A 27,528-nucleotide genomic window follows, 5' to 3' on the forward strand; every position below is an offset into this window, starting at 1 on the left:
GTTTTCGCGACGCATTGGGTCGACCCGCAGGAAAAGAACGGCAGAAGCAGTGATGGAGTTATTCCCTGGCTCGTGAAGCGCTCACATTTCCTTTCACTGTATGTTGTCATTTATGCCAGCAAGCGGGACGGTATTGTTTACATTTTCGCCTAATATGGTTAGCTTCGTCAGTGTGCAGACACGGCTTGAGACGAAATATGGGATAGGAAGAATATCAAGGAAGGTATGCCGACAATGCGGAGATCTTCTCCTTCAGGCCCAACCGAGACACATCAATATTCACCACTCCGCGTCCTGCAATATCGCGACAAAGCATCCTTGATCGTTTGCACATGAGACTGAAATCTAAGATTTGTTCGGTATCACTCCCTCCGAGCGCAATCGGGACTGCATGAGGACAGCAGAAACGCGCTGCACTGAACTGACCTGTGCAGACCGGAATTGTCGTGTCTCAGCGGCTTTGAGCATGTCCGTCTGATCATGTTGAGGCGTGACAAAGACTGGCAACTCAGATCTATCACTTTCCGCTATCGCATCATCGCCGCGTACTTGTTCGACCCAATTTAGTTGTCGATATATACGACTCCCGATTCAAAATCCTAAAGATGGCAACTTCCCAAAATGCTCAAATGTCGGCACTTGAGTTGTCCGCCTTGGCCGGAGTTACTCCAGAGCAGTTAGCAATTATTGCTCGTGCTATGCAGACTGGCGCCCTGCCTTTACCTCCGCTGGGGCAGAGCGGCAATCAGACGCCTGCTTCCACAAACCCAAACACGACAAAGCCCGCAATAGTGAATGGTGCTGTTGCTTTTGAAGACGTGGATCGCGAAGAGGGAGAAGTGGCTGATGAAGTAGAGAGCCATGAGAACAACCGGGGCCATGAATTTTTGCATCCGCCACCTACAGGCCCACGTAACACATCCATGACACAGCGTTGCAAGACTGCCCGAGCAGATGCAGTCATACACACTACTCATGAATACCAAAAACCGGTCGCCGTGGTGCATGCACAGCAGAAGACCGTTCCCAGCGACCACAGTTCTAGTCATGGCGCATTTGGTAAGCACGGAACAGCGGTACAATCTATGACGCCAATAGATCGAAAGCAGCGTTACGGACAAGCACATCGTCAGCATGCCTCGAAAAATGCACAACGCCAGAGAATAGGCGAGTTCCTTCATGCCATGTTCAATGCAGGTTTCTCACACGAACAGCTTGCAAGTCAAGTCAGCAATCCAGATGCATTGCGCCAGGTAACCGCCGCATTCGGGTTTCAGCACTTTGCATCGCCTCCAGCACAGAAATCTCCCTCATCTGTGGATAGTATTGGGGAGGTAACTAATGGGCATGATAAGCCGTTAGCTATGAAGCCCAACTCGGTGAAGAAAGCAGTTCAAACAAAACCCACTACATTAGACCGCAGCGCATATCTCGCGAAATTACAGGCCGCCAAGAACAAAAAGGCTGATGCTGTATCCAAATCTTCTGTTATCAAACCACCGATCCAATACAGCGAGGCTACAAAGGCTATTCAACCAGCTGAGAGCGCAAAAGTGGGCGCTCCTCAAAGGTCCACTGTAGTAGCAGCCAATAGTCCAAAGAGTTTGCCTGGCGCAAAGGCAGCCAGAGACGAATTGCTGCGCCAGCGACTCGAAGCCATTAGGGCTGCAAAGGCCACAACGCGGCCGAGTTTGCCAGCGTCGCTGCCCCAAAAGATCGGCCCGTCTACCTATTCTGCAGCACCAAACGCGGACGAATATGCTAGATCAATAATATCTGCAGTTAGCGACATTGGCAAGGCTGCGGAGTATAATTTGCTGGCCCAAGAGCCGCTGCCCGACAACATCGTGGTCCCGGCGTTCGGCAACTTACCTGCGGCGAAAGCACCTGCAAAATTGAATTCTCCTGCATTCGGCACAGTCGTATCGAAACCCACACCGTCGTCCACGAAACCGAGTCGCGACTCAAATCCTGTCTATCCGGTTTTCAGTGGTCTTCCCGGTCTATTCCTCACCCAAGCTCATCAGGTTCAAAAGTCTCCACAGGCTGATGCTGGCAATCAACATGTTCCAAGGAACACATCTCCGGCAGGAAACAGCATCATGATACCTGCCGCAAACCACGGGCAGGAGCCAAGTGTTCCAGTTGTTGCACAGGTGCCAAAGGAGACCCTCCCTAACGAGTCTCCTTTGACGATGCCTTCCCAAAATGGAGCACATCTCACAAATCAATCGCCTACTGCGCCCGTAGCTATTCCAAGTGTCCATTTCGGCAGTCGGAATCCTGTCGATGAGCCCATGATCATACAAGTTAGCGATGATGAGGACGACGATGATATTATGGACATTAGCAGCAGCGACCGTGAGCAGGACTCATGGGAGCAGAAACGCGCTACATATTCCATAGTTACTGCGCTGCCGGCCAATCCTGCGCGCCCCAATTTGCACAGATCTAACACATCCTCGTCTGCGGTCACATCTACTCCAAACACTCCCAAAAATGATGCATACAACAAGAAACTTCAGGAGCTAGAAGAATTGAAGCGGCGTCTGGCAGAGATAGAACTTCGGAAACAAGCCAAGAATGTCAGCAAGCCGGATGGTGCATCGGTTGCGATTGCACCAGCTTTGGACAATACGATCTGTTCCCCAGATAATGCGAACCCTGCGCTTGTTTCCGTGCCTCAACAAGCAAGCGAAACTGAGACAACGCCACTCGCTGAACCCGAAGAATCCATCGTGCAGGGATCAGATCCATCGCCTAGTCCTCATGTCGCCGACGACGAAGACACGAACGCACGTGAGGATTCTGACGACGAAGACGACGACGCAATGGACACGTCTGACGATGCCACAACTGTCTCTTCCGAGTCTGTCAACGACGAGTACGAACCAGAGTTGGAATCAGACTCGGCTGCAGAGTCGATGCTGGATGGCTTACCTCAACATTCTCATGGTGACGTCGAGGTCGCTCTTGAAAACAGTAATGCGTTGTCAAATGAGAACAATGTCGCCTCACCAACGTCACAAATCGGAAATGCTAACGCGCAACCAGCTGCACAACAGCAAGACGCACAGAAACAAGATGTGAGCTTGTCTTTTCTGAAAAACGGTATCACTAGTTGACTCCTTTACAGCCTGCCGCAACATCTATACATTTCAAGCCCTACGAAAGTCCCTTGTCTCGATTCAGAGATTTTCGATTTCATCCGGAATTCCTCAACTCCGTTCCCGGCGGGTACAAATCCTTGACTTACAGCCATCAGATTGATCCGAACACACCCCTTTGCCCATTCGAGACTGCTGGTGTCTGCAACGATCCACAATGCCCATATCAGCACTTTAAGAATATGGCGCTCACTGGTTCGTGTCACTTCTGAGATCCCTTTCTTGGCGTCCTCACAAATTTAGTGCTGATCGTGTACTCATACTAACGCCAACGTACTAATTCACAGACAATGTCCTGCTTCGGTCGCTTAGTACTCATCATTCACCCGCAACTTCGCCCGAGGAAGACAAGAGGTGGAAAGCTGGCCTCGGAGAGCTTATCAAGGAGCTGAAAATGACAAACCTGGGTAAGCAGGATGTCGGAGCCATTGCTGAACGTATCGCTCAGTACCGTCGTGATTTCGTTGCCGATCCCACCAAAACTCTACATCTTGTCTGAACGGGATGGTACATCACATTGCAGACTCTTCCATGCTCATGATAAAATTGAGTGCTGCCCCCTTTATCGCTCGCAAGATCTCTCTCCAGAGCGTGCAGATTCGAAAAATGCATCGCCTCGGCAAAAATACTACTACGCGTCGCGAGGTGATGCCATGCAAAGAAAGACATGAAACAATCGATTAAACAGAAGTGAGATGAAAATGAGAGCCTTTGAGGCCGCGGCACGAATCAGACCAGCGGGACCTGGTGTCCATTGCTCTGTTAGCCAGAGGCATGGCAAATCTTGCTGGGACGAACGTTTCACAGCACGGTGAGGGAACAGTGCTGAGGAGAATCCATCCGGGCCATCGAAAGTATTGCTGCTTGCCTGAGATTCGTTGATTCACAGTTCCAAGTGCTGTTTCACTCGGATTGTACCTGTGACTGTAGGGCCGAGGAGAACTCATATCAGTCCGGCCTCGCTACGAGTCTGGTCAATTCTGGAGGACAGATCACAACGGACAGGTGTGCCTACCTAGGTATTAGATAATTATGTACAACACGAGAACAATGGCTTCCATGTCGGAACACAAATAACTCCTTGCGGTTATGTACAGTACGATATGGATGTCTGTGAGGAGGCCTGGTAACTTCATGCGTTGTGGGAAGTGTCGGAGCAGTCAAACTTACCAGCAGGAGACGACCACTCAAGTCCAACCGCGATCCTGTTCTTTCACATGCTGAACCCTACCCAAGCAACGATGACCATGTGAAACATCGGGAAAAGTTGCCAACCTTGGAAAGGGCATACATATCTGGGTCATTTGCGCACAATGATGCTGCTTGTGTTAGTAACCTCGAACAATCATTTTGCAACCAAAGTCTACAGAACACTGGTCTAGAGGTCGCCGTCGAGACAGCAAGTCCTTGCCGCCTGAAATTGGTTAATCTACAAGCCTCCAGAGCTGGTCACACATCATTTGAAGCCGCCGTACATCCACTTCGCCCCCGAATGATTGACTCACAAGACCTCATCAGGACACCGCCGTTGTCAATGCCGTCTGTTAGACATTGTTGCGCCACGCCACCTGCATTACCGACAAGGACGACCGACAAACGATTAGGGTCGAACAACCCTAATCGATACACCTCTGTGTCATCGCTCTGAAGGTCGACGACCACTACTCGACAGGAAAGAACCCGAGTCATCACCAGAGCGCATGATGACTCATAGTAAGAAGAAAGATGCCACAGCAAGAGCCGCATTTCCGAACATTTTGCGAAATGTCGATCGGCGATCGAGTAGATTGCTGGCATTGGAGACGGGCAAATCGGAAAGGGGCTCTGGAAGCAGTGCAATACCTACACCAGATCCGGAATCCGTGAAGCAGCAAGCGAAAGGACAAGAGGGTCCCGAAAGTGATGTCAAGGGCGAGATATACGGATCGCCGCACGCTCTCACCAAGAGTCCATCCACCTCATCATTATCGTCTATGGCAAGCATGGAGCCAGATGACATGCTGCCTACCCCAACAGCAAGTCCCATCCAACGGCAGAAGTGCTGCGTCCGCAAGCAGACAACACGCAAAACATCCGCCAGGCGATCGATACCGAGGGTTAAAAAGCAGCCGAGAACGCAATTGCTTCAACTGTTGCCTCGACTTCCTTCGCCGGAAAGCAGCCCTGAGGTGCCAAAGAGTCGAGTGCCCAGAATAAGCCAGAAGAGGAAGCGTAGACCGTCGGGACCGGATTTAGTTCTACCGCGGAGACAAAAAACAAGCCCCCAGAAGTCACCTTCAGAAACAGCGGCTCGGCGAGCAGTGAAGCTGAACGTAGAATCCGCTCGTCTCAGGAACCTGCTATTCAATGTGCCTGTCACTCAGCCGCCCGTCGATCCAGAACTTGTGGCCTTGTCACGGAAGCTTACAGCGCGCCTGCCAATTACAGAAAAGGCTGGACCTATCGGTCGACCCTCTGTCTGGGCAGATGGGCGCCAAGCTCTGTGCGAGACGGTGCCGTATTTCAAGACGCCACAAGGAGGATGTCATCAGAACGATGGCCACGTATACGCCTTCTATTTCGACAGCGTAGGTCACTGCCGCGAGTATATGGACACGGATGTAATTATAGCACGTTCTGGTGGAGGCATGGAAATGGATAAAGACCGGAATCTCCTCCAGAGCCGTGATCACGAGTACCAGGGCAAGAGCAAGCAATCGAAAAGTCAGGTAGAGGCCGTGCTGAACAACATCAGACATGAGAATCCGATCGTCATCATCTGCGGTGACAGGAATGAAGGCGCAATATGCAGAATGCCCCACAAGTTTTGTGTGCTTGGCTGGTACAAGCCGATCGCTGTCTGGACGGAGAAGACTCTAGGCAAAGGAGGCCGAGCATTTCGAACAATCAAATACCGATTCGAGCGATTGGGATCGAAGGATGCTTGGTTTGCTCCCAAGGAAGGAGTTTCATTGACTGGAGAATATTATCAGCTGGCTGGGCCATTGACGTACGCCTCGTGCGCCCGATGTCGAAAGCAGCATCCGCAAATGTACCTTGAAGGCTGGATGTGCTTGACTTATGATTGCGAGTCCCTTTGGAAGGTGGATGGTAAGCGCGATGCAGCATATGGTCGACTCGAATACAATCCAGCTTACCTCTTGCAACGTACTCCATGGTCAGATGAGCAAGAACCATATGATGTTCGTGTGCCTATACCGGACGTGGGAAATTATATTGGCGACAACCTTTCATATATCAACACACGCGGCATCTGCTGTCCCAAATGTGGCAAATGTAATTCTCGTCGATATTTCAAGGGCTGGAAGTGTGAAAACCGTGAGTGCGATTGGGAGAGATTTCCAAAACATTTCCCAGTCCGGCCTGCCCAATTACATAGTCCATGGGATACCTTTGGAGATGGTCCATCTCTTGGCCGCAACACCTTCGACGAGGCCAACGTCAAGCTTGCAATTGAGCACTACCACGGCATGAAAATATACCGATATACATTCAATGGAGTTGAGGGCAGTCTAACGCATATCACGTCGAACGCCAGGCTCAACGCGGCCGCGAACGGACCGAATGACATGCTGGCAGCGTTACAACAGCAAGATGATCCCGAATTGGAGCTGCCTTTGGAGCGGCGAATTTTCGCTGGCACAGGCGTCAAAAAGACCGATGCACCCAAGACCGACGTCACTTCCGAGGCAGCTCGATTGAGGCCTGAGGAGTGCCCGATTCTCAATGAAAGTCGAGCAGTTTGTGTCTATCCCGACAATAATTCCAGGCGGGACCATCTCCAAGAGGGAGATTTCATGAGCTCATACTCGATCAATTACGGCATGCCATACAAGTTCATCGCGAGCGGCTCCAGTCTGCCTTTCGAAAAGGCCCCATGGCCAGTAAGATCTGCTCGAGCTGATCTCAACTGGGCGTCGCAAAATATCTTGGGTCAAGAGGGCCATATAGATTTCAACGAGCAACTCATCTTTGCCTACCTTGAAAAGCAGAAGCTTGAATATCATGACGATGGCGAGAAGGGTCTCGGGCCACGCATTGCAACCTTATCACTAGGCGCATCAGCCAGGATGCATCTGAGGATGAAGCACAAACATTTCGTTGGTTGTTCCAAGACCGGGATCTTCACCAGCGACAAGCCTATCCCTGGATGCAAGGGTGGCGATGCAGCATATCATCAGCGTCTCGAAGCCTGGCATGCATTGGAACAACTCCGCGAGAGCGATCGTGCGCAATACATCCGACGACAGAAAGAGATTCCGCACGAACTTGGGATGTACCAAGATCGCAACAAAGTCCGAGCGGGCGGCGATCTCGTCGTCCTTACTCTGAATCATGGAGACATGGTCCTGATGGAAGGTCGTCAGATCCAGCAATATTTCGAACACAAGGTGCAGTCGGAGGGCTATTTACGATTCGCCTTGACGTGTCGCACTGTGCTTGGTGACCACTTGAAGCCAGACGAGATGCCAGCCTTTGAGGTTTCGCCTGACGAACACACGATCAGCAATTTGGAAGCGCTGGCGTTGAATGCTGCAGGAGCGCAGCAGCAGCTGGCTTAGCCATCCATTAAGCCATCCATTATTCCATCGGCAAGAGTAGCAGAACGCAACTGTATTGGCAAGATCAGCAAGGCCAATGCCTTTCAGCCTGCCAGCACAGCATTGCTGCAGGGCAATTTCGCTGGTGAGGGATAACCAACAGAGTTCATGCAGGCCAGCTGGGGCTGGCAGGGCTAACGTTTTACTGTGCGTTTCAACGCGTCTTCTCACGGAGAACAGGCCCGCGACTCCGTCCGGCCACCCCGCGTCACATAACGATGACCAACGGTTTCCTCACTTTCGCATGGGATTTCGTCTCTCGCGAAGGGCGTTCCCATGGAACACGCGTGGGGTGAGGAGCATCAAAAGTATACCTACTGTATTGTACTGTACTTGTATACCCGTTTAACAAAGTTGCTCTGCTGATATTTTGGCAAGCGGTAGGAATGAACGCGCATTTCTTTTGTTGTCGGCGTTGACGTACCTTTGCCTTTCCCTCCTCTAAACATGTCTCGAGTGCTGACCATCCTCACCAATTCATCCCACACTCGATGAGGAGGTATTGTATGACCGATACGTCGACCTTGATGGAAGTATTTTCCAAGGTAAATTCTGCCACTTGGCGGCTTGTGCTGAGCCTCAAATTGCGCGCGTACAACCTGGTTCCATTATCCAGAATGGATCAGAGAAAATGACGTCTACAAGAGCCAGTAGCTTTCGACTCGCGGAGCCCTCAGGCGAGAACCTTTTCCTACGCAGACGTGTCTCTGCCTTGGACTTGCGTCGGTCTCAGCACTCGAACCGTGGCCACAAAACATTTCCTACTCCTAAAACCCCGAGAGACGTTCCATCGCTTCTCGAAGGGCATCATCGGTTCCGCAGCGAATTCCATCGAATCGACCACCGCCCTTCTGATCCGTAGTCCTTCTAGAACACACCGCGAAATTGTGTCCCTGCCTGTCTCAGGCCAGACAGAGATCCATGGTTTTGCGCAGTTGGGAGTGCCGCTGGCTCAGGCAGACGTTGATCCTTTGTGCAGGACACCCCCAATAACGTCCTTCATCCGGTGGCGAGAATGCATCATCATGTTGCTGAGTATAGGGTAACGTACTTTGGGCAAGGAGGAACATTTCCTTCCCTTGTCCGGTGAGCGAAGGATTGACTCCGCCACTAGTAGTGTATTGCAGTAGAGCGCAGGATAAAGGGCCTTGTTCAGTTATTAGCAATGATGATCGGATTACCACCTCTACGATTCGTGCCCGGATACGGATCTCCTTCCGTGGTCATCGATGTGTGCTCCGTACTGTGTGCGCCAAGTGGCTTTGTAGCGTGGGTGGGTGTGTATGGGCATTGAGACAAAGAAAATCGACGACGTCCCTATCGCGGTGCTACACGGATTGGACAGACAATGGCCAACTTGCGATCGACGCGATTCTTCCCGTCCCCCTTCTTTCTCATGTCTCGCAGGCGTCGCCCGAGCGCAGAGACAAATCATGAGGACGAGGGCAAATGGACAATGCGGATCCCGACCAACTTTTTCTCGTGTTTGACACCGCGCATGTACATCCTGTCCACGCACACAGTCCCGGCGAGCACATTTGTAAGACACGCACACGAGCAGGAGAAGAGAGGAGGTGGTTCAGGCCCGTTGAAATGAGTGGGAGGCATGGTTTCACTCTCGTAGGGCTGATCGCCAAATGATGGCGGTGATGTGATTAGGGGAACACGATGGGAGAACCCGGGCACAACAGGGTTTCGATGGTCCCAGCAAGCAAGCCCTATGTCGTTCTCGACTCGCAATCCGTCCGTCATCATCCTGCGGGATATGGCATTGTCGTGTGCTCATTTCATTGTCAGATTGCTCGTCTGTCGATGCATGGTATACCTGTCATTATGGGCACTCGCTGGTGGAAGCCGCAGCTCTCGTGTTTCAGCGCGATGGTGGACGACCATGACGACGACCATGACGACGGCGACGACGATAATGATGATGATGATAATGACGGGCCTTACCAGCCTGGATGCTGACCAACATTCGGCCCTCGCTCAACGTGAGTGACCAAAATCAAAGATCACGAGAATAGAGGATTCGCTTTGTCTCTTTCGGACAAGGTGAATCGATTAGCGTGGGGGGTGGTGTTTGCGCCATCGTTCCCGGAACAGAGCACAGACACGAGATCCAGACACGAAACCAACGAACGAACGAAATGCGAACGGCGCGCGCAGAACGCCCGCTCCCGTCGCCGCCATCGTCTCTCGTCGGTCCGTGTCGGCGAGCGGGGGGTTTGGTTGAACGAAATCCCAACGTCAAATGGACAACATCTTCATTGCCAAATATCATCATCATCGGCAGAATTCGAAGCTATTTTCCGCTAGACTCTCGACTCCTCTTCCTCCTCTTTCGCCTCTAGACCTGTTCGGAGATTTTGCTGGTGCAATTGAGGGGCAAAACGGGCGGGCGCTGTTGGGCTATGTTGCGGTGCACACAGACACAGTCCACCTGTTTGTGGGAAGTTTGGCCAATATCACGAGAGAAGTTATGAATCACACCGTGATAATGATACAAGAAAGAGAAATGCACAATATCGAAACGATCAGGAGCATCACGACCATGGATGAAACCACGAATATTACGTACAGTAGTACCTATGCACTGTGTGCACCCATCATCGTGGGGGGATACCCGATCTCCCGGCCTGTTTGATCGATCTGCGATGAGATGTGGTCGTATATGCACAGTTTTTTGTTGTCGATGTTCGACGACGACTCTGTGTCTGATGACCAATCTTCGAAATGTCCATCACATCTTAGTGGACACTCAGACACAACTCCCAACGTGACCTTGCCTCTTCGAACCGTCATGTCCATGGTACTCTACTTTCGCGGGCGCGGGCGGGCAGATCTATCACGTCAACCATGGAATCGTCCCGTATCCCCATCTCGTGAGCGAAACCGGGATCTCCAAAGAAATCGGACATGTCATGTCCCTTGACGCCATGGACCCACGGTTAACCAGCAGATCGTTTGCACGCAAGATGCAGAATTCACACAGATATGTAGATTGACGCAAGTAGGGTCGCTATGTGCAGTAATCATGCAATGTGATGCATGGTTGCTCTCGGTTCCTGTCTTTTTCTTCACGTTTCTGTGTCGCGCGAGAGACGGAAGAGGACAATCCAAACAGACGGTTGGAAGACACTGCGCCTACGCTGTGCCTACTGTATCAACTCTCCACGCTAATCATGCACGCAACGTATAATGTACCGACCCTCTTCCGGTAGGTTATTATGCGAAACGCCATCATCACTCCCTTGCCCATGGCATTTTTTGTACAGCATTTAGATTTCCCTGCACGCTCGTTGGCGAGCGGGGCCTCTTTATGCTGCACCGTTTCCGTTGTACCTGCAGCCGTTGAATCTTGTGGGATGGATTTTCTTTTGTGTCTTCCATTTCATGAATTTTATCCTTTTCGCTACCGTGATCCTGTCTATTGTGGACGTGTTTGACACTCATCCAACTCTTTTCGGATAGCAAGTATGGGATCGGTCATCTCATCTATGTTCTGGTGACGAAACGGTACGTAGGGCAGTTTGAGGTGGAGACTGACAACTCGAAAAGTGTATCATCTGAGGGTGAGACTCCCGCGGGATGCCCAGGTGCTTGGACCTCCGGGTAACGAGATGTACTTGTACTTCACTCGCGTGTCCAATATTGACTTCGCCGATAATTGCTTGGTAATAATAATGTGATGGTTATTTCCAAGATATGCACGATATCGTATTATTATTCTGGTCCACCTGGGCAGGCTCACGTCAGCATCATCCCATGTCGTCCAGGCAGTCGGATTCGTGGACCTGAACGGTGATGTTACGACGCTCCTCTGGTGATATTACTCATAACCAACAGGTCACCTGCGAATCGACGAGGCAAGTACTGTGACTGTATTGTGTGTACTCATGTAGGAAATGCAGGTTGATAGGATGATGGCCAGGCCCCCGGTGAATCGAATGATCTTCTCCTCCACGTAACGACACACACAGTGACAAGACGTAGTATCCATTGTTCAATCGCCACATCTTTCGTTCCTCTTCCCTCTACTGTGCACATGGCTTTTTGAGGAGACACACGCGCTAAGATTCGGGATCGCAGCTCGTGCTCCCATCATGTCTTGCATCTCGTCTCACCTCATACAGTCACCACATGCTTTTGTTTTAGGTCTATTCTGATTATTCCCGATTGCCATGTCGATCAAGGGCGAGTACAAAGCTTTTGTCCGATTCGCATATCACAGTCGTGATGCGGACTCGTGATTCGGAAGAACTAGGAGCGCTTTCATCTGGTTCGAGGATTTCGCTACGCTACACATTATTTCCTGTAACATCGGCGTCCGGCGGCGCCATTTGTTTCCGTTATTCGCTGGGAATCCACGGTCGGTGTGTAGACGGTAGAGAAGTGCCCAGGTGGTACGTATGTACAGGGTACTTGCGCTACACACACTGATTCCTGCTCTATAATAATACCTCTGGGCAGAGAAGGGAAAAGAGGGAAGAATGATGTCTCAGCAGGACACCAGCAGTGGTCCACGTCCCGACCGCCCTGACGACCTGACGCAGACAACCCACTTCGACCACTCTTTCGCACACCTTCTCTCCCTCCTCTCGCCCTCACGCACCGCCACTCTGCCCGGTATTTGTCTGTGTGTGCGTGAGTGTGTGTGATGGAGTGTATCTACGAATCATTCTAGGCGGGCACATGAGGCTTCTGGCTAGGCTGATGACAAGGCGGCAGTGTACCGTGACTGTTTCCGGAATATGGTGAATGTCTAGTCATCCGCCTAAAATGATGTTGCGTGCTGGTCAGTGGTAGTAATAATCGGAGGTCGCAGAGGAAACAAAAGGCCAGTGGATGCCACCGCCGACTCCTTTCTCGGTTACCTCTTCCGTCAACCATTCCATTCTGCAAAGGAAAGCAGTAAATCGAAAAGAAGGACAGGAAAAGTGTCTTTGGACTAAACGAGTGAGAGAGAAAGCTTTCCGTGATCCTCTCCTTTTGCCTGTCGCTCGTTGTCGTTGTTGTTGCATACACATCGTTCGTCGTCGCCTGCAGAAGTCCCATTCCTACGTACATCCTTCGCTACTCGAGCCACCCGTGCCAGCACCGTCACCAGCAAAAGAAAGCATCATCGCCGACAGCATCGTCATTACTACTCGAGACGCAAGTGTCCCTTCGAAGTCTTGCAGATTTTCCTGCCCGTTGGCCCCACGCTGTTGTACTCGCATCCGATTTGACGCAGACTCACCCGGACCATCGAGCTGCACGTCCCGAATCGGGCTGCCTGAATTGACCACTTTGGCCCCAAATTGTCTTTCGTTTGCAGCACCGCGCAGGCCAGCGCTGGCTTTGCTACGTGAGCATCACATCTCCACCAGCCAACCAACCAACCAGCGCAACAGCACAACGGACGTGCATATTTCCCTCGTCTCCTGTTCTCACGGTCTGCATCGCTGCCCGGCCCTGCGCCCAGACGGAATCGGTCAATCATCATTCGCCGACACAGAGGAACAGAGAAAAAAACTGTCGCGTGTGCCCTTACCCACATTACGCATCCTCTGCGATCTACACTACTACCACTATCACGACCACGGCGTTGTTGGTCGTCCACGTAATCGCAACAGCGATCACAGCCACTCCCGCGGGAGATCCATCATCCAACGACGACGACGGCGAAAGCGTTGCGGCAAAGAAAGGGTTGTGACAGCAAAAGTATCACGGCTGTTTATTGTTTGGTCATCAGTCAGCACTGGAAGTTCTAGCTGGAGCCGTCGACCTGGAAATTATTTCCACCTTGGGCAGCCTGGCAGAAACCGGCCGCAGGAAGAGAAATCAGGTCACATTCACCCCGATCAGCCCGCCCGCCAGCCCGCCCGTCCGCCCAATTCATCAGCGAACACCTGGGTATTATTGCCGACCGTTGCAGTGCAGCACTTGGACGGTACGGAGTGTACCCTGTTTCTCGTTTCGTTGCTGCATGTCAACCCGGGCCCCACCGATTCTGGACGATTGACGGTCGATTGATCATTCCTCCGCTCATCACCACCACAAAACGCATATGCGGGCGCACAGATCATCATCCACCACCACCAATTCTCAGATTATCACCACCTACCCACGCTTTTGCGACTCGCAGCCTGCAGTAGCCTGCAACCGCCCATCCATTTCCATCAATTGGGCTAACCACAGCTGCACACCCACCCCCATCCTCGCGGCTGCAGTACCCTCCCTCTCGCATTATTGTTCCCCAACTCTCCAAGCAGGAACTGCTCGTGTGCCCAACTACTGCTTTCCTTCCCGCCTTGGTCGGTTGGTCGGTGCGACTGCGTAATCGCCCACGCGTGTGAACAAGGCATCCGTGCTTTTTCCTTCATCATGCCGCCGTCGCCCGTGCCCTTCACTGCTGCTGCTAGGATCGAGCCTGCTCGAACTCAAACTTGGCCGCCGTTCTACCCGCGCAGGCTACTTAAACCTCAAACATCCTCCTCTCCTTCCATGGCCTCTAGCATAGACGACTTTCAACAGTCCCGTCACGACCCTTATGAGGATGAACTAAACGAAAGCCCTGACACCCACTTCTTATCACCAATGCAGCTGTACGAGTACGAGGACTGGGCCGATGACAGCGAGGATGAGAGCGACAATGAGGAGGTCGCTTGGAACGCTGGCATCACCGACTTTGCCCTCTTCGACCGCGATCGACGCAATGCTTCCGAACATCAACAACATGTCCCTGGCAAATGGCAATCCCTTCTCGAGAGCCAGGCGTCTGCACTTCAACGTGCTGTCGAGCGGAACCGATCAGGATCACCTGCCGACGCCAGCCAACGACGATGGACCCCTCTCATGAATGATGTTCCGCAACTCACTCCCGATCATTCACCCAACCTCCGCGACGACTTCGAGATGGACAATGCCCACCGCGGCCGGAACTCACTTCGTCCTCGCGTGCCCGACTACCTTCACCTTCAACTCCCACCAGCCATCAAGACCTCTTCAGATCTCGACGATGCCTACGACTCGCACGACAACAGCTCCCAGTACGACGACGACGAGAATGCATGCTCATCTTCCTCCTCTGACAGCGAAGCCGATGTTCCAGTCGCCGCTCTGATCGCTCGTGCGCGCGAACGCCGCCTGCAGTACCGAAAGCTTCAACGTCCAGGTCTCCGCTACAACCGCACCATGTCCGGCAAAGTCCATGCCTGGCGTCGTCCGAGCGTGCACATCTACCCATTGGGTGAAGATCGCGAGGCAGAGGCCGCGGCGGAATGAAGCAGCAACTTCCGAGTCGATTCGTCATTCCTACCACTCCATCCTTTAGGCAGCAACAGCAATATCCGAAACCAAATGCCGCAGCAGCGACAGGCAAAGACGTGTTTTGCACACACGCAGTACCGCATGTGCAGCTACTATGAAGCAGCTGCGCAAAGCCTGCCACCCACCGTAGCAACACCACCTGCGCATATGCACCATGACGAGCACCTCCAGCTCGCCCGGACGCTCCCGGAGGAGACCCATACCCGATCATCTACCGCAACTCCAACGAACATCACCACCTTTGTTGGACTGCACACCCTCGAAGCTTTCGTAGCTTCGGTATGATGTATCCATCTTCTCTCCTCACCTGCGACGCATGCACTTTCTACAGTAGCATGATCGATCTGCATGCAACACCTGATTGCTCTCAGCCTGCCAGCCTACCAACCAACCCACCATTATTCATCATCACACCACACTATCACCACCTCATCGTCGACCAATAACATCATTGACAAGATCATCATCACTACTCACATCAACCTCGCCTCGCCTCCACTCCGACCAACCCACGACCTCGTCCAGAATTGGAAAAACCAAAATTCGACGCCATCAACAAACGAACCTTGAACGAACGAACAATCTGCGCATTGCTACATCTTGTTCACGAAAAAACCTTTCAGTATTCCTATCTTCCGGCGTTCTTCATCTTCCTCGATTCAGTCTGTTTTCTCCCGCCTCCCGCATTTAGGGCAGTTGCGATGCATTCGTCTGGGTCTTTTTTGTCTTCTTCGTCGTTGTTTTGTTTTACTCGCTTTTTTCTTTGGTCCTACTCACTTTCCAGAAGGAACTGTTGTACGAAATATATACAGGAAAGAGCACTCTCTGGGGTTTTCCCACAGCGGGCTGCTTCCACGGCGTTTTGAGGGGCGAATCATCATGGTCTTTTGGTTAAAGCAGCATGACACAAATGGAAATTGGCGTTTTTTTCAAACATTATGACATATCTACCGTTTTTCGATTTCTGGAATTGATTTTTGTTCATTGGATAATAATACAGCATTTTACGAAGTTCTGATCTTTTGAGGACCATTTCTTCTTTCGATTGATGATCTCCAATGGCCGACCTCTCTCTCTCTCTCTCTCTCTCTCTCTCGCTCGTATCGACTTTACTTGCCCTTCAATGGGCTCCTCTGCATTGCCGCCGTTTTTATTACGTCTACCATGCATGCAAAGCATGTCCTGCAGGAGATTTGTATGTAGGGAGAATACAAAAGGGGGGTTGGTGAGTTGGATTCGATGTCTCGGGTCCTCTCAAGTCCCGGATTCTTTCTTCACTCACCGCACTTTCTTCCTCTCCCCTGTGTTGTGTTACATTGCATGTGTGCAGCATTGTAGGGTCTCCATCGTCGAACATCTGCAGCTCTGTATCGGCCCATTTCGGCATTGCAATCGGTGGGCATGTATGCAGAGGTAAGGTGGCTGGCTGGCTGTCATTCTGCCCGTTGGCCGGATGTGGTGATCTTTACATCAGGAGGTGTGCGAGCAAAGGGGCAACCAAAAGCCACCTGGGCGATGATGATGCTTGTTGGTATTATTGGCGAAACCACCCGAATACACCTGTGTGCCAGAAAAGACCCGAATTCATGTGCCGAAAGAACCTCCAGCAGAATGGCGGTGTAAGGATGATGAAGAGTTGGGGAGAGGTGAGGTTGGCCAACCCCCCGGTCCTGCCAGTCACTCGCAAAGTTCCGAGACATGGCGACTACTGTACTGTACCTGGGCGTAGCTGGTCATCCATGCACATCTCTCTCCACCAAAACTTCTGCCGTGCGCCTCTCTCGCGAATATCTCCGAGGATAGATGAGCACGATGCAGTGTCTCCGTTCTGATATAGCGGCCCAATACGTAGTGCTGGTTCGACTGGAAATCGCCATTTTCGCCATATGCCTTCCCACCTGATCCGTACCTACTCCTAGTCATCATGCAAATACGAGGGAAGTGGAAATCGCAAGTAGCACCATAGGTCGTCATCCCCGGCTAGCAGCAGCAGCAGCACCGTCTCCACGTGCATATACACATTTTCGCGACCTAGCGTTTATCTGCACGACATGTTGGCGCTGTCCCAAAGCTGCACGATGGAGTCATCGCCAATTGATCGTGACACGATTGAGCACTCTTCACTGTCAAGATAATGACCAGAGACCGTGACAACGAATGGACCACGCTATGTCGGTCGATGCACATCTCCCTGACTCATCATCGGGTCTCCACGTGCCCTCGTGACGATCGATCCGCTTATCTTGTTGACCGATCGCCGCCCTCTCTCCACGCCGCCAAAAAGCCACCAGCCTCCGCCCTCCTCGAATTGTGTACAGATTCTCAATCCCTCTTCAGAGTTGCATGTACTCTTGTGTTGTATCTATACTTACTATTCTCCCCTGCTGACACACCCGCATCGGAATTGTGGTGTTGTGAGAGAGGATCGTGGCGAGCTGAGAAAGCAATTGCTCACATTGCTCACTGTGATCCATCATTCATGCACTGGCACGGCTACCTTCGATGAAGCATATGGATGGCTGGAAGGCTTGTTCAGGCCGGGAAATCGTCTTGATGACCGCTCATCACTCACGTTGGTATGCACCTCAGAGTGCGAGATAAAGTGGTTGCTCTTGCTGCAGCTTTACCGCCATTTCTCCCAGGCTGTGACTTATCATACACACACCTCACATTCCGCCAATCTTCTCGCGGCATCTGGACCAGGATGGTGAAGCAAAGGAGCAAGACTGGGTTACACCGCGACTGTCACAGTCAAAAAACTTTGCCTCTCGGATTCTAAACAACGAGTTTGAAGTCAAGGGCACTGGCAACAAACAGGGATCGCCGTGAAGAATGATGGACAAAGCCAGCTATTCACATGTGCATCCTGCATGCACATCATGCTGTGTGATTATCAGCTCCTCTCCTTTGTTCGCTTGTTCTACGTGATTCTCTATGCTTTTCCTTTGTCAAAATCCAGACCAGAAGCAGTCGATTTGTTGGTAAACTGTCGCTACCGCCGCCAGAACGTATCCCAACAATGGAGAAGAAAGTGATATCAGCGAGCGGTGACGATGATAGCGGCGGTGGTGGAGGGAGGTGGGTGGTCGCGCGACACCAGCTTCAACCCCGCAATTTCCAAACCGCGACGACGCGATCGCGCTCATGCAAAGACGCGCGCGCGAATGGGACCAAGAAAAGAAGAGACGACGAAACGTTGTGTTCTCCTGCAACACTACTCTGCACATCACCACTGACCTCAGCAACACACCCATCATCCTCCGGGTAACCAACCATACTCTGCTCCGAGGAGACAAGAGTCCCGCGTGACCTGACCAGCAGAGGAGTCGATGGTAGAGAGAGCTGACACGTGAAACCACCCGGCGACAGTACCTTTAAGCTGCCATCCATCCATTGTATTGACCCAGCATCATCGCATGGTGAAACGAAGGGAGCCCTGGTCAATACGAGAGAGGGAGAGGGAGGGAGACAGAGTGGACACATGGGCAGCAGTGCGCGCGCGTGCAGATGCAGATACATACATCTTTTGCATACATCGGACGATGTACGGTCCTTCCTGGGTAGTGGTTGCTGCCATCTCCATTCTTTCTCTGTTTCTCCCTACCCATTCCACCCCACGCGGTGAAAACTCCGAGTTTCTCTGGAGTAATGAATTACCAGCCTCTTCCCCAGAAACCAAGGTTCTTCGTCGCTTCTTCGAACGACGCCAAGTCGCCCAGCAATGTTTGTCTTGGGCGGAAGGAAGAGTGCTTTCCGTTCGGTTTTTACTCGTTCACTACCCAGGCGCTTTTCGCTTTGAAAAGTAATCTTGGAAGTGAAGAGAAAGACACGGGTACGTATGCAACACATGTGCATGCGCACGTGATGACAACGATGATATCTTGATTGAAACTCCCCGGCGCTCATGTGTCCACGCACGTGCACACATGTGGAGGGAGGCATCCGATCTCCACAATCGTTGTCCTTCATTTTATCGCTGTCTTCGCGGCCCGCACCTTATTGTTACGCGGTGACTTCTTCACGGGCGCGACCACCCACACACACACACTCCATTTGATTAGGACTTGATTGTCCTCGTTCGCACCACACCCACCAAACCATGCGCATATCTGCAGACTTGCCCTCGGGATGGTCGGAACTGTGACAAAGCATGCAGTGTGTCACAAGCCTTACCCCAGACTCGGGCAGATCCGGCTCGGTTATCATAAGATCCGCGCCCTCTATGCGGTGACCCCGTTCATTCCTTTACTCTCCATGATTGCCTTGTATATGGGCGACGTCAGCTGACATGATTGTGGTTCCGTGTGTTGCACTATCCTGTCGTCATGTGTAGGTGCAGGTGTCCGTATGTGATGCATGAGCCTTGCTTGTGTCTGCACCGGTAAGGGGTGCAAGTCAGAAGTTGCGTCCGGCAATTGAAATCGGGAAAAGCTGTTCTCTGCATCTCAGCATGCTGACGTGGTCCATCGGTAGTAGTCATCGTGGATTGACCAACTGATCGCTCGTCACCGTTCTGTTGCTATGTGATGGATATTTCTTGCTTGTGATCGATTTATCTGTCTTCATAGGTACTTCTTTGCAGCAGTCAAGACGCGTCCGCGAAAGACCGGGCTAGTCACTGTTTGGTTCACATCATAGAAGGGATTCATGATACACTTGGTCCAGGCTTCATACACCTATCGTGTAGATACTCATGTCAGATTTGTCCTTCGGATAGACCAACCTCATGTAAAGTGCAAGTCCCACGTACCTCCAGCATGAATTGTCGAACTGCATCTTCCGTTTGGGGACTGCTTGGATTACTCGCCAACAACATACTCTGCCGCGCGGTCGATGGCCGTGAAGGAGGCGCAGTCGGATGCGCCGAGTAAGGTGTCGATGCCGGATCCGGATTCATCAACAACATGAATTTGACGTTTCCACCCGTAAGGAAACAATGCATGTGGTTGTTTTGGAAAGTGTCGACTCGCTTGAGATATCTATCGTACCGGTACATAAGCACAATTGACGCCAAGGATGTCGAAGGGGTGATCTGAGAATCCACTTACAGGTCCTTCGTTGACCATTGTGCTTCCTCGACCAGATCTAACGCGGCATGGACAATGAATTGATTCATGTGCTTGGCTTCATCCCGGAATCTTGCGATGCCGTCGCCGCCGACCTTGGATGTGCCAAAGTCTGCTTCAAACAGCGGGTTGTCGCGCGTGCCAATTATCGAAAAGTAGTACGACATGCCTGTTCTCTTGAGCTTGCGTTGTCTACGAGTAAGTTGAGCGGCGATAGTAGAGATAAAAACTTATGATTTCATGTCAATTCCATCTGCTAATGGCGAGCATGGTCGTTGGCTCCTTAGGGTACGCCTCTCTCATGGGTCCTCACCGGACTTCTCGTCAATCTTGGCACTCCCGCGGCGAAGTGCATCCCAATGCTCTCAACAATGGACACACTCGTGTATTGCAAGTAAGAACCACGAGCGCAACCATCATCACAATGTTCAAACCTACTGCTCGGTTATCTGGAGGTCTCCTCTGGTAAGTCAATGCATGAATGAATCTCCGAAGCAAACTCCTCGAACATATCTACCCAACCAGGATCCCTGCTGATCATAAACTCCTCCAGGAAAATCCCATGGCGCCTCTCCTCAAATCAAAAACTCCGCCAACGGCAACGTCTCCGGCGCGTCGACAACATCGTCAGCATTCTTGATGCCGCTCTCCAACGACAAGGTCTCTCCGCCAGCGTCGCCAGCCGCAACCTTCCAACAACCTCCGCCAGCGAAGATCCCATCTCCACACAACCTTCCAACACGAATCTCTCCTCTAGCACTGGCCCAGATCTTATCACTGCCTCTGCCGCCTCCCAACCCTCCGTCCAAAGTAAATCCGCCGACCTCTCATCCCAGCGCCACGGCCGCGGTCCTCGCGCGGGAGAAATGCTCCCCGTGCACGATGCGCAGGGCGTGACCAAGCCCTCTTCAACGGTGAAATTATCTGCCGTGGCGCAGGCAAGCTCGACGATCAAATTGATTACGCGATGGAAGGCGGAGATGCCGTCAGAGGCGGAGATGTTGCCGCGGGACAAATATTCGATTTTCGACAAGAAAGTTCGAGGGTTCCGGAAGGGAGTGCATAAGTTGCCCAAGTGGACGAGGGTCAGCCAGAGGGTGAACCCGCCAGGTTTCTAAAGAGATGGAATCGTGTGCAGGAGAGGAGTGGAAATATGGGAGGAATCGGCGTTCTCGGGAGTTCATATTTGTTTGGGAATTTCTCATCGGACCTTGTGTTGACGGGGTCTGTGCTGTTGGGAGGCTCATCACTTAAGTGAAGGAGATAAATGGAGACGGCCAACTCATACGTCTCGTTCACAGCAGAACGTGGGGTCGTACTGGTCCGATCGATTACAAGAGTCCAGAGCTGTGTAGAAAAGCTCTCGATATTTCCCTCTGTAACGATAAAACCAATGTACAAAATAACATTCAAGAATATTTTACCAGCCTACCTACTCAACCTGCGAAATGGCACTTGTAGAACCCATTGGGCTGAGAAAGAAGAGAGTGTCTCTACAACGCTGAAGAGAAAAATCGTACTCCTGGATGCTACGAGCTTGATGATGGATATCTGCTAGAAACAATGACTGAGTAGCATTCTGGCGTGGGAATGCTTTCCGAAGACTGCTAAAGAGAAAGTGTACCCTCCCATAGAAATGGCAAGAGTCAAAGAATGAATGGAGACAACCATGGAAATCTTCCGAACGCCGCGAACACCCAAATGCTGATAATCAGTGTTCTTGTGTCAACTTCCCACCACCCGACTCAATTCAACCTCTGAACTCAACGGTCTTTCCTCACCACACTCCGACTGCCCACCGGCGGTCGCTTCTCTCCGAAATTATGCAGACGCTCGCCGACGAGATATACCTCATCTCGGATCCTCGCGCGCCATCTCGCCGTCGCGTTTGCTGCACTTCTCAAGACGATCCACAACACGATATTGATCGCCATGAGCGGATATGCATAGCGATAGATTACCGCCTGGGTCCGCGTGGCGAGTGCGTTGCGGCGGAAGAGGTTGATGACAACAATGAGGGTGTGGGCGACGGTCAAAGGGGCAACGAGAACGACGAGAGCGAGAATTGTTGCCGGGAGGACGAAGAAGCGGGTTGCAAGACGCGCGTCCGGGTCCAGGTAGCCGTTCGCGGTGATGCGGCGGAAGGCTTCGGCGGCGCGGGAGGTCGGAGTTGAGAGGATGAAGCGGATTGCGATGCGGACGTAGAGCAGGCCTAGTGCGTAGTCGGCGAGGACGTGCATGCTGTGGTCGACGAAGACGGGGTGGGAGGGGGTCTGTTGGGAGGTGAGAGTATTGTTGAGGGCGGATGAAGTATATTGAACAAGGAGCTCGGTGGCATTGGTTGCGACTGAGGAAAAGAGTGTGCTGTTGTTGTTGTCTAGAGATTGCGCCGCGGCTGATTGAGAGGACGCCAGGGTAGATGCGGAAGCTACCAGAAGTGTGTGAATTGGTAGAATCAAGTAGAATTGAATGATCAGGGCGAATGCAATGGGAAGAACCACGCCCAGGAAGCCATAGACATACAAGCATTTCAGAGCTTGTGTGACATTCCGGGCAACTGAGCTGAGCCATGCCTTGACATCGACGATAAAGGCGTTATCTTGCAGATACCGGATTGCAGAGTTGTATTTGTATCCCGCATAAAGTGCTCCGAAAATGATGTATGCACCGACGGAGTAGGCGTAGATGTCATTGACTTGAACGCCAGCGGGAACAAAGAGTCCGAAAAGATGTCGACCGAAAACTAGAGGCACCAAAGTGGCACACAGTCCAGTGAAGGCAGAGAACATCCATAGGCACACCATGAACAACGTTACCCGTAACTGAAAGCTGGGCGGGATGTACACGCGAGAGAAGTGGTCATTCTTATTGCCGTCCTTGTCTGCAATGTATGCATCGTTGTCCGTGGCATATAGGAACGCTTCGCCGGGCTTGGGTGGGCGGTATTGGTCACTACAAGGTGTGAGGACGTACTTGCCATCACGTTGGAAGTACACATCTGGAGTCGATTCGTCGTGGGCATCTAGATGGTGATCTTCTGGAAGAGCAGCATCGACGTTGCCTCTTCGTAGCAGAAGTCGCGTGATCCATGACTTGTGGACATGTCGCCCTTCTTCATCTTTCCGGCGATCGTCAAATAGGAAATGCGACAGCCGCAAAGCTCTTGCACAACGCCTGAGCCACCATGCGTACATGGCATGGACCGCATCAGAAGGTTTGAAAAGCTTGATGAGTAGTGGAGTGAGGAAGTTGTACAGCAGCAGGTCCATCGGAAATTCGAGCACGGGTTCGGTCGAGATCCATTGAATGGGGAAGATCCCTTCGAAAATGTGTCCAATGGACCAGATGACTCCTCCGAGACATAATATGACCAAAGCTCCATAGACCAGCGCGCTGAATACGATTTTGCGCAGTTGAGTTGTGACATTACGTTCCAGGACATCTCGGACAGGATGGAATGTAGGGTCATCAGGGTCGCGGATGAACCACAGGACGCCTTTGCGGAGGATCTTGCGACACATGCCCACGAAAAGTGCGAAGTGGAACATGTAACAGGTGCCGATGAACCAATGAACAAAGCAGAACGTATATGGGGCCCGCACTGCAAATGCCCACCGCGTCGCCATCGATGCACCTTGGAACAATGGCAGAAATGCCAAGTCGAGGAGTAGTCCACAGTAGAGCGGAAAAACGAGCATCTCAATACTAATGATGAGGATGACCTTCAGTACGCCTCCAGCTTGACGAAGAGTGTCGCGCACGATTTTTTCGGTCTTCTGTCCGGACTCAGTACGCATGATAGGCGTATCAAGCGCAACATAGATGGCGGCTAGAGCGGCAAGGGCGACATATCCCGTCATGACAGCGAGCCCGCGATCGGTCGAGTTCCAGTAAACAAGCGTAGGTTCCAGTGACACTTCCGATACACGAAAGGTGAGCGCACCCGTGCGAAGGTTTCGAATGATATCGAAAAATGGTCGTGTGTACTGCTCCAGTGCCTCAACGCCAGCAAGAAGGCGAGCAGGGAATTCCAGAACATGTGCCATGGCGTTAACTGAACGTTGCCAGACGAGAGCCATTGAGCCGGAGGAGATGGTGTCGACAACAGAGGTGATGACACTGCCGATGTAGTTCAGCACGAAGTTGACTTCATCCTGAATGGTGACGAGCGAGTCGTGAGCGTGGATTGACCACTTCAGGAAAGCCGAATTCCAATTTAACTCAATAGAAGACTCAGATGCAAACAAAAGCTTCTCTACACGCGTTAGGGCGTGCTCTGCTGTAGTCAAGCCGAAATCAGAGACTCGTCCCATGAAAGCGGACTTGGCCACAGAAGATATGGGCGAGAGAATGATCCCAGCGACAAAGGTCGCAAGAACGACCAACCAGCCGCCAATGAACAAAAAGGCATCAATTAGGAAATCGGCCGCGATCGATGCCGTTTGCAACGGAACGCGAAGAATGAAGCCGAGAGGATTTCCTATGAATGATAGCACGACCTTGCCCCAAAGATATGGCAGGCCGACAGCGCCGGCAATAGTAGCCGAGACAAGAACGCTGCAAAAGCAAGATGTCTGGAACAAGCCAATGATCGGACCGTGCAGACCAATAAGCTCAAAGATGCCTTCGAGGTCGTCGACATCTTCGATGGCCTCGGGATCCAGACCAGCCTGCTGCGCGGCAGCTACGACTTCTGGATCATGCTCGGGGACTTCGGCGCCAGGCGCGGGGGGTTGTGGCGCGGCGGCGGCGGCTGCTTGACCGCCTCCGAAGAAAATATCGGCATTGGCATCCGGCACGTCAGGGATCTCCACCAAAGGTTCCGCAGGGTCAATTCTTTCTTCTTGTGGGACAGGTACGGGATCGGGTCCACGCTCGAGCAACTGGATATCGCCCCAGAACCAATTTGCTGTGCGTTGTAAGAAACTCGGCGGTGCAGCCGGCGGTTGCGGGACGGGCACGGTCGTCTCAGCCGAGTGTTCACTGGCAGCATCGGCTCCTTCGTCTGCTGGTGCTGCTTCGGCTGCAGCTGGCTCATGTTCGTGAAGATGCTCCGCTTCGTCGAGCCCGAACTCTTCGCGGAATACGCTTTCTACGCGATCACGGAAGGTGTCTCGGTCACGATTGTCAGGGTCTGGTCCGTCGGGATGAAAGGGGTTATTTGTGTGCGGGCCATACTCCTCCTCAAGCCTCGCGTCGGACCGCTCTGCGGCCTCAAATGAATCGTCGCTGATTTGTCCGAGTCGTCTACGCAGTTCAGACCCGGTTATCAGCGCGGGCTCATCCATGGGCTCTGGTATAGATGTCCAATTGTTCTTGCCACCCCGTTTAATATTGATCTTTGCGTCAGGTCCTGCATTTGTGACTGGCATCTCCTCAATCACAGGAGCGCCTTCAGCTCGGTTGCCATTCACATTCGCCATTGTTATTTCTTGCCAGCTAGTTGCTGTTGATGTACGGCTCAGCATCTCGAGAGGACTTTGCACATCGAGATAATCAGTCGGTCGTGGTGTTGCTGGAAGATTGGCAAACCGAACAGCATGATGGTCGGCTGTATCGATAGATGGAAGCGCTCGACCGTTGAAGACAGGTATCTGGTCATCAGGTTCTAATTCCTCCAGTGTACGTTGTATGTGTGTCGCTCGGGATGAAGTGTCACGGCTAGGCATCGGTGGACGCCGTGAGCCGCTCGACTCTTCCGAAGGGGATAAATCTCCAGATGACTGTCCGTCGACGGAATCTTCGTCCCCCTGAGGTGATCTAATCCTGGACCATCCAGCCGTGATTCCACTTCCGGCTTCGTCACTAAGGACCTCGATCCATGCTAGTCTTTGCTCGAGGGGAAGTTTCAGTATAGCGTCAATTGCTTTCTGGCCAGCTACTAACGGACGACCGTCTGGCTCTGCACCTTCAGTGAAATGGATGTCCCTGATCAATTTGATTGCGTCCGCGGCAAATGCTGCACGACCATCCAGATCATGATATTTTGCGCTGACCGCGTTCACCAGATCTTCCACATTCTCCAGATCGATGGTTTCATGCTCCTCCGAAGCTACAGACTCGGCAGGTCTAGCCGCTTCAGCTGCTGCTATGGATTCTTGCGCAGCAGCCAATTCATTCTCGAGCGCGTTCGCTTGCGCTCTTGCCTGATCGAGCAGGTCTAACTGTCTCCTCATGCGATCTCGAGCTCTCCGTTCCTGCCTCTGACGTGCCTGAACCTCAATGTTAAGGTTATCCAAGTTGACCAGAGGTTGTTGCTGCACCACCCATTCTCGGATCAGGAAGACCAAGACGAATCCGGTAATAACAACGCAAGTGATGAGCTGACCTTCAAAGACATCGAGAATGATCCTGTTCAACCCGGAATTCTTGGTGAGTTCGGAGAGATAGGAAAAGCCAGAGAGGATCGAAGAGTCAGCTTGCGGCCACGACACAGATACTGGTCCGAAGATGGTTGAGTTCAAAGAGTCCATAGGCGCGTCGCTATCCTTTCCAAGCTGGGCCAATATCCATGCTGATGCTTTCAGCGCAGTATCCCCCTTTATTTTGCCGAATTTGCTCTCCCAGTACTTGAGTGATTCCACCTGAGCCGTCTGTGGGAGATCCATGGTCGAATTGATGTTTTGCAATTGTAGCAACCGCTCAATCTGCATCTGCCTGACAAACGATTCCCTCGCCCAGCCCACATCAGCCACCCAGAACATCCACCTCCAGCTCCAGCGTATCAACCAAGGTAGCAGTAACAGCCAGACGGCGCTCACGAGCAGCGCTCGACATGCTCTTAAAATCATGAACGCCACATGCAGGCATGCTCGCTGTACGAAGACGGTCCAGGGGAGGACCTGCGGCATATCGGCGTCGTAAAGTTTGGTGAAGCGAAATGGTGTCTTGCATAGCTCGCAGTGCTTTTTGTGAGAGTGGGAGAGCCATTCCATGAGACATTCCTGGTGGACGAATTTGATACTGCCGCTGCATTTGCAAGGATAGAATAGAGGTTCCTCAATGGTCCCTTCACTCCGGCAGATTCGGCAGGTATCAGATACACCAGCTTCGCTACCCGCTATCGTTGAAATAGTGTCTCGCCGTTGTGGTGAGGCGGCCATAGAATGATCCACGATATCCAAAGGCTCACGAGGAAGGAGCGACGATTCCTCCTCTTCCGCCATATCTGAGGTTTACTGGTTCGACTGCGAGGTCCGGACGTAGAGGTAGTTCTTAGTCGAGATGCCAATGCCACGAAGGGCTCGTGATGCGTGGAATCAAGTAGTCATCGAGTCGAAATACTGAAGCGGGAACCTGTCAAGTGGATTGTAGTTGATGACGAATGCGCGGCGCACTCAGAGAACCGAGCTGATGTCTTGACATAAATGCAAAATGCCCCAC

General features: G+C 52.1%; 9 protein-coding genes across 9 annotated transcripts; 6 read left to right on the top strand and 3 right to left on the bottom strand.

Moving 5' to 3' along the window:
- The first annotated feature begins 294 nt into the window (after positions 1–294).
- On the top strand, positions 295–3,486 carry K489DRAFT_241834 (uncharacterized protein). Its single transcript, XM_033599880.1, has one exon. The coding sequence runs from the start codon at positions 606–608 to the stop codon at positions 3,123–3,125; it is 2,520 nt and encodes an 839-aa protein (XP_033459427.1). The 5' UTR covers positions 295–605; the 3' UTR covers positions 3,126–3,486.
- K489DRAFT_321163 (uncharacterized protein) lies at positions 3,451–3,666 on the top strand (the record flags this gene model as incomplete). The annotated part of the gene is made up of 1 exon (XM_033601519.1): positions 3,451–3,666. A coding segment is annotated over one exon (216 nt), but the record flags the coding sequence as incomplete, so codon positions are not given.
- Positions 3,667–5,545: 1,879 nt separating this feature from the next.
- K489DRAFT_304661 (uncharacterized protein) lies at positions 5,546–7,660 on the top strand (the record flags this gene model as incomplete). The annotated part of the gene is made up of 2 exons (XM_033600517.1): positions 5,546–6,814; positions 6,956–7,660. Coding segments are annotated over 2 exons (1,974 nt in total), but the record flags the coding sequence as incomplete, so codon positions are not given.
- Positions 7,661–12,520: 4,860 nt separating this feature from the next.
- On the top strand, positions 12,521–13,959 carry K489DRAFT_241900 (uncharacterized protein). The gene has a single exon (XM_033599881.1). It carries the CDS (start codon positions 12,614–12,616, stop codon positions 13,781–13,783), a length of 1,170 nt encoding a protein of 389 aa, XP_033459430.1. The 5' UTR covers positions 12,521–12,613; the 3' UTR covers positions 13,784–13,959.
- Positions 13,960–14,134: 175 nt separating this feature from the next.
- Positions 14,135–15,034, top strand: K489DRAFT_371240 (uncharacterized protein; the record flags this gene model as incomplete). Its single annotated transcript, XM_033603220.1, has 1 exon — positions 14,135–15,034. The coding sequence occupies one exon, from the start codon at positions 14,135–14,137 to the stop codon at positions 15,032–15,034; it is 900 nt and encodes a 299-aa protein (XP_033459431.1).
- Positions 15,035–18,147: 3,113 nt separating this feature from the next.
- Positions 18,148–18,839, bottom strand: K489DRAFT_241975 (uncharacterized protein). Its single transcript, XM_033599882.1, has one exon. The coding sequence runs from the start codon at positions 18,596–18,598 to the stop codon at positions 18,182–18,184; it is 417 nt and encodes a 138-aa protein (XP_033459432.1). The 5' UTR covers positions 18,599–18,839; the 3' UTR covers positions 18,148–18,181.
- An 802-nt stretch (positions 18,840–19,641) lies between these two features.
- On the bottom strand, positions 19,642–20,312 carry K489DRAFT_320429 (trafficking protein particle complex subunit 2; the record flags this gene model as incomplete). The annotated part of the gene is made up of 3 exons (XM_033601455.1): positions 19,642–19,755; positions 19,830–20,058; positions 20,128–20,312. The coding sequence occupies 3 exons, from the start codon at positions 20,310–20,312 to the stop codon at positions 19,642–19,644; spliced, it is 528 nt and encodes a 175-aa protein (XP_033459433.1).
- Positions 20,313–20,569: 257 nt separating this feature from the next.
- On the top strand, positions 20,570–21,263 carry K489DRAFT_410707 (uncharacterized protein; the record flags this gene model as incomplete). Its single annotated transcript, XM_033607733.1, has 2 exons — positions 20,570–20,610; positions 20,699–21,263. The coding sequence occupies 2 exons, from the start codon at positions 20,570–20,572 to the stop codon at positions 21,261–21,263; spliced, it is 606 nt and encodes a 201-aa protein (XP_033459434.1).
- Positions 21,264–21,908: 645 nt separating this feature from the next.
- On the bottom strand, positions 21,909–27,248 carry K489DRAFT_320855 (uncharacterized protein; the record flags this gene model as incomplete). Its single annotated transcript, XM_033601498.1, has 5 exons — positions 21,909–22,386; positions 22,555–24,829; positions 24,908–25,178; positions 25,242–25,374; positions 26,032–27,248. The coding sequence occupies 5 exons, from the start codon at positions 27,246–27,248 to the stop codon at positions 21,909–21,911; spliced, it is 4,374 nt and encodes a 1,457-aa protein (XP_033459435.1).
- Positions 27,249–27,528: the final 280 nt, after the last annotated feature.

The sequence above is a fragment of the Dissoconium aciculare genome, assembly GCF_010015565.1.
Source record: "Dissoconium aciculare CBS 342.82 unplaced genomic scaffold K489scaffold_7, whole genome shotgun sequence".
NCBI lineage: Eukaryota > Fungi > Ascomycota > Dothideomycetes > Mycosphaerellales > Dissoconiaceae > Dissoconium > Dissoconium aciculare.

Bases quoted from the DNA above. Each gene is read 5' to 3' on its own strand.
- K489DRAFT_241834 (XM_033599880.1), top strand. From the start codon at position 606: ATGGCAACTTCCCAAAATGCTCAAATGTCGGCACTTGAGTTGTCCGCC.
- K489DRAFT_241900 (XM_033599881.1), top strand. From the start codon at position 12,614: ATGCCACCGCCGACTCCTTTCTCGGTTACCTCTTCCGTCAACCATTCC.
- K489DRAFT_241975 (XM_033599882.1), bottom strand. From the start codon at position 18,598: ATGTATCTGCATCTGCACGCGCGCGCACTGCTGCCCATGTGTCCACTC.